General features: G+C 48.9%; 1 protein-coding gene across 1 annotated transcript; it reads left to right on the forward strand.

Annotated features, from left to right (window-relative positions):
• Positions 1-1,594: 1,594 nt before the first annotated feature.
• Positions 1,595-2,881, forward strand: GPR45 (G protein-coupled receptor 45). Its single transcript, XM_039232573.1, has one exon. It carries the CDS (start codon positions 1,595-1,597, stop codon positions 2,879-2,881), a length of 1,287 nt encoding a protein of 428 aa, XP_039088504.1.
• Positions 2,882-6,015: the final 3,134 nt, after the last annotated feature.

Below are 6,015 nucleotides of genomic sequence, written 5' to 3' on the forward strand. Positions count from 1 at the left end.
AGTTGGCATTTCAAACCTCCCCACAGCATCTTCACCAGGAGTAGATTCCACCTCAAGAAATCACTTTCTTCACTCATCTGTAAGAAGCAACGCCTCACCCATGCAAGTTTTATCAAGAGATCGCAGCAATGGGAATATAATAATAATGAAAAAGCTTGAAATGTTGCAAGAATTACCAAAAGGTGACCTAGAGACACAAAGTGAGCAACTACTGTTGGGAAAATGGTGCTGATAGACCTGTTCAACACAGGGCTGCCACAAACCTTGGATTTGCAAACAAACAAAACACAATAGTCTGCAAAGTGCAATAAAGGGAAGTGCCATAAAACAATGCATGCCTGTATTGGAAATGGTGAGGAGTGAGGGACTGGGAAACGTACTACAAACATCCTCGTTCTGGGTAGGGCCATGTCACCTGCTGGCAGGTCTAGAGCAGATACAGGTGCATTACATATAAATGAAGCAATAGCCAATTGTAACACTGTAACTACTTTTCCTCAGGGCTCGGGTGATAATAGTTAACATTTATTGAATGCTCTCTGTGATCTAGGTGTAGTAAAAATCACTTTATGGGGATTCTCTCATCTCATCGTTGTAGCTCCTCTGTAGGGGCCTGATTATTACTCCTATGTTACAGATGAGGAGGTCATATCAGCAGAGGTTAACCAGCCAAATGGTGCCAGTGATAGAAAGTAGTGGATGCAGACTTCACCCAGACCAGGCAATTGGACTCCATGCCTGAGCTACTGAACACATTCTGACCACACCTATGAGAAAGGAAATAAAAATGAATGTTATCTTTTAAAAGAACTTATCTTTAGGGAGAGTTTCCTCTTTCCCATTGGCAGTTCCAAAAGTAATCCTTGGCAGTAATGCAGTTATCTAAGATATTACCATTAAAGAAAAGTGGGTGAAGGGCATCTGGGATCTCCCTGGATTTTTTTTTTCTAACAACTGCATGTGAATCTACATTTCTCTCAAAATAAAGTTAGACAAATATTATAGTAGCAGCATCAACTACCACTTATTGATGAATTTCAGTTCAATATTGGACATCTTCTCTGTGCCAGGCACTGTTCTTTTTCTGCTGGGAATAGAGCAGAGCAGAGAACAACACACACACACACACACACACACACACACACACACACACACATACGTGCGCACACACACACACCCCTGCCCTCATGAAGCTGGCATTCTAATGGAAGCCGGCCTGTCTGAAGCTCATTTGGTCAGGTTCCTTTGAATAAAAGTTATTTAATGCATGCCCATCATATAAATATTGGCTACGTTGTATTCACGTCCTCATCCCACATAAAGTAGGTCTGATTAGATTTCCCTAGGCTACTTGACCAGACTTATAATATTTGTGAAGACCAAGCTTTGTCCTGAGTGGTAAATCAATGAGCCATTCTTTCTCTTCATTCAGTTTAAAATCGCTGTAAAATCTAAACGCTGCTCTATTCAAAACGTGCTTGGAAAGTCTCACTCCTTTCTCTCCCCTGCTCATCGTTGCTCTAGGCTACAGAGAACGTCCAAGTAGGAGCTGCGGACACAGTGGGCTGTCACGCAGTTGATGAGGCTGTGATTGATGAGTTGCAAATCCTGGCTAGTGCTCCCAAAGAACGACGTTCCCGCTGCCATCCTCGCATCCTCCACATCCAAGACATGCAACGGGCAGACAGAATATGGCAGCCACCAAAGCGCTGAGGGGAGCCCTTCCAGTCGTTTCTGTCCCAGTTCCAAGTTCTTTCCCATGATGGCCTGCAACAGCTCCACCATTGAGACCTACCATTTCTTGCTGCTGAATGGGAGCAATGTGTCAGACTCCGGGGCCACCCCACCGCCGGCGCCCCTCAGGATATCCTTGGCAATAATCATGATGCTGATGATCGTGGTGGGGTTCCTGGGCAATGCCGTGGTCTGCATCATCGTGTATCAGAGGCCAGCCATGCGCTCTGCCATCAACCTGTTGCTGGCCACGCTGGCCTTCTCCGACATCATGCTGTCCTTATGCTGCATGCCCTTCACCGCCGTCACCCTGATCACGGTCCACTGGCACTTTGGGGATTACTTCTGCCGGCTCTCCGCCACGCTGTACTGGTTTTTTGTCCTGGAGGGCGTGGCCATCCTGCTCATCATCAGCGTGGACCGCTTTCTCATCATCGTCCAGCGCCAGGACAAGCTGAACCCGCGGCGGGCCAAGAGGATCATCGCCGTGTCCTGGGCGCTCTCGTTCTGCGTCTCGGCGCCCTCGCTGGCAGGCCGGACGTCCGTGGAGGTGCCGGCGCGGGCCCCGCAGTGCGTGCTGGGCTACACGGAGTTTGCGGCGGAGCGCGCCTACGTGGTGGCGCTGGTGGTGGCCGTGTTCTTCGTGCCCTTCGGCGTCATGCTGTGCTCCTACCTGTGCATCCTGCACACCGTCCGCAAGAACGCCATCCGCGTGCACAACCAGTCGGACAGCCTGGACCTCAGACAGCTCACCAGGGCCGGCCTGCGACGGCTGCAGCGGCAACAGCAGGTCAGCTTGGACTTGAGCTTCAAGACCAAGGCCTGCACCACCATCCTGATCCTCTTTGTGGGTTTCTCGCTCTGCTGGCTGCCGCACTCCATCTACAGCCTCCTGTCTGTGTTCAGCCGGCGATTCTACTGCAGCTCCTCCTTCTACACCACCAGCTCCTGCGTCCTGTGGCTCAGCTACCTCAAGTCTGTCTTCAACCCCATCGTCTACTGCTGGAGAATCAAAAAATTCCGCGAGGCCTGCATAGAGTTGCTGCCCCAGACCTTCCAAATCCTCCCCAAAGTGCCTGAGCGGATCAGAAGGAGAATCCAGCCAAGCACGGTCTATGTGTGCAATGAAAACCAGTCTGCGGTGTAGGGGACAGGCAGAAGGAGCACGCCGATGGTTCCGGGACCGAGCTCACCTGTCCTTCTGCTGAGAATCCTGGCACTTGGGCTGTAGCCAGCGTTTTCGGTGGCCCTGTAAGCACAAAGGTACTCATCTGTTACCAGAGAAGCTGCTGCTGTAAGTTTGCAAGATGAATTATTTTTGTTTCTCGCTACCGGAGAGCAGTATGTGGGAATGATAGAAGCCAGAAGGTAGCTGGGATGAAATGGGAATGGGGTGCGCAGCGTGGGCAAGAAGTTAGGGAAGAGGAGGGGGCAGGAAGGAAGGCTCTGTCCAAAGGGCTCCCAGGACTCCTGCTTAAGAGAAACCCTGTAGGTATCATCTGATAGGTTACCACTCATTGTATTTGAGGCCAGTATTCTTAAGAGGTATTTATGGGGCAAGTGGGGAAACATGCCAGGACCTCTGTGTCGGTCGGGTATGCATCATCCTTTCTATAAACCAAAATTGTGCTAGGAAGCAGAGTGGGCCCCTGTGCTTTTCACTTCCCCACTGTGACACATGGGAGGCCTCCGTAACTTGAAGCCCAGAGAACAATCTGGAGCAGTGCAGCTGAGGGCTCGTGCATGTACCCAGCCCCTCCTAGGTGGCCCAGCCATGTCCCAGGTGCTCTGAAGCCCTTCCCCGTCCCTGTCTGCTGTGACTGTCCTCTCTGCTTCCCTCCACTGTGCCCTGCACCTCCCTTTGTTTCATCCTGTCCCGCCAGCGCACAGAAAAAAAGAAAAGAAAAGAAAAAACCACTCCTCCTGTAATTCATCTTTTCAGCAAGTATCTGTGGTGACTTGCTATCAGTTTCAGAAGTGGTCGGTAGGCTTTGTTTACATGTTTCCTGTCACCGCCCGAGGCTGCAGGTTTTGTGAGCTGCCACATGGACTTCAGCGCTGGGGCTGCGCAAAGCGGGCATCATAAACGCCCGACCCTCCGAGCAGTTCCCCGTTGAGCTCTCCGTTCCTCCTACCTCACTCAGAGCCGCCCGTCTGACTGCTGCTGCCTGGGCCACCTACCCTAACTGGGGCCTCCAACCCCAGGCGGGACTGGGGCCCCAGGACCAAGGTTGCCTGGAGGGGACCTTTCTGCTTGGGCCATACCCTTGGTCACTGTGCCCAGGGCCACCTGTCACCACCAGGAGTGTCTGATGTTGGTGGATGATTTTCAAGTTCAGGCAGATCACTGAGTCCACCGAGTTCTCCTCAGAGTTCCTGACAAGAACAGGAAGTTTAAGGAGAGATTGAGAAAATCTGATTCCGAGTCTGACTCTGTAGGAAACTGGTCATGTGAGCATGTTCATTTCACCTTACTTCTCTGGGTCTCAGTGTCCCCATTGGCCAAGTGAGGAAGGAAGTCTAGATGATCTCCAGGTCACCTCTCTCAGATTCTACATGTGTATGTTTCCTACTCAGAGTCACCAGATCCCCCACATTTATTAAGTGCCTACTGGATGCAAGGCACTATGGGAGATAGTGATGAATAAGTCATGGGCTACAAGCAAAAGCAGCTGCCCAATTTATTTCAGGATGATTGTCACTTGAATTTGGCCCAATAGCACAGAAGCTCTCTTTTTGTCTCTTTTCTCATTTCCTTTCCAAAATTATGTTAAGAGGCCAACTAATGGTCTCTTCCTGTGATACTGGTGACAGAGGCAAAGAAAGAGAATATCATTTACATTAATCTAAGCCTGGAGGAAGATCTGTCAAGAGAATACCACTTTTTCTCACCAACTCCCCATCTTTTTATATTCAGATGAGAGAGAGACAGAGAGATAAAGAAACAGAGAGACAAGAGAGACAGAGAGACTGAAGACTGGCAATTGGCATGTGATTGATTGAGGTGGGTCCCAGTGATTCTGTGTCCCTAGTGCACCCAATAAGGCCAAGGCCTGCCTTCAGTTCCCACGAGGCCAAGTTGCATGGCCTCTGTGGTATCCAAGAACACAGCAAAACCACCCAGGGTAATAGGCCACTGGGCACCTCCCCTCTGGTGGGCATTTAAGAGAATGTTCTTGAGGAGCAAAAGAGGAATCACACACTGAATGAATGAGGGTATCGAAATTTCAATCAATCAGTGTTCTATAATGTATGCTGGACAGTAATATATATGTTTTAAAATAATAATTTTGTATATATTTTAAATAAAGTATTATTGCTCTTTCAGTGTACAAGACTATTTCCTTACCAAAATTAGCACCAGTGCCATCAACAGTAAGCCACAAATCTGGTGTCTAACACCTCCTGGAACCAAACAACTTCAGGAAATCTAGAACCTTGAAATTACTAACAAAGCTCAAATCACTACTGGCTGTTAAAATGCAGTTAGATGAAAATGGGGGGACTATTTAAACCATGGGGGTCATAACGGGAGCGCCCAACTAAAAAAAATCATGACCCCACTGAGTAACTCCAGCCAATTAGTCTTCATCTCTGACATTAGCCTGCCACCTTCTGTGCCCTGTTCTCCCCCACTTCAACGAACCTTTAATGAACTTCGCTTTTCTAAAATAGTGCCTAACTACCAAGTTCTTACATCTTTCTCTGAGGCTTATGGGGCAACCAGTGTCTGTTAGCTTTTGGTTTATACCTTCTCTTTAGCCCTCGGGCACCTGAACTGTTTTCTGTGGGGCCTGGGCAGTGACTATGGTCACTCTCTGAGAAGCTCCTTGGGAGAGCCTAGCCTCAGAAGTGTCATCCTAATTCTGACTACCCCTAAAAATTCAGTACCTTCTTGTCCCGAATCGTGATCCCTATTGCTGGGGTAAAATAAAAGCAAAGTTTCACTAGGACATTCTGATAACCAAGCTGAACAAGAAAAACCTAGATCAGTTTCCCACTTTGCTACTCTGAGCCTTGGGAATATTTTCCCCAACATGACTTACAGAGCTTACTTTTTGGACTAAAAACCTCACCATGTTCAGTATTTCCTATGTGACTCTGCTTGCTTCTGCAGAGAGTGATGGATAAGGTACAGGCAGTGCCCAAAAGCAGTGTGGCTCAGACCCTCTGAAGTCAGGGGAATGCCCAGAGACCAGGTTTTTGCTGTTATGGAAATGCATGGGCATGGAGTGCAGAGGGCGTGTGCTCTGGAATGCGACCATCCAAACCCCAGGACCA

This window comes from Hyaena hyaena, unplaced genomic scaffold (assembly GCF_003009895.1).
Source record: "Hyaena hyaena isolate Hyena2069 unplaced genomic scaffold, ASM300989v1 scaffold_68, whole genome shotgun sequence".
NCBI lineage: Eukaryota > Metazoa > Chordata > Mammalia > Carnivora > Hyaenidae > Hyaena > Hyaena hyaena.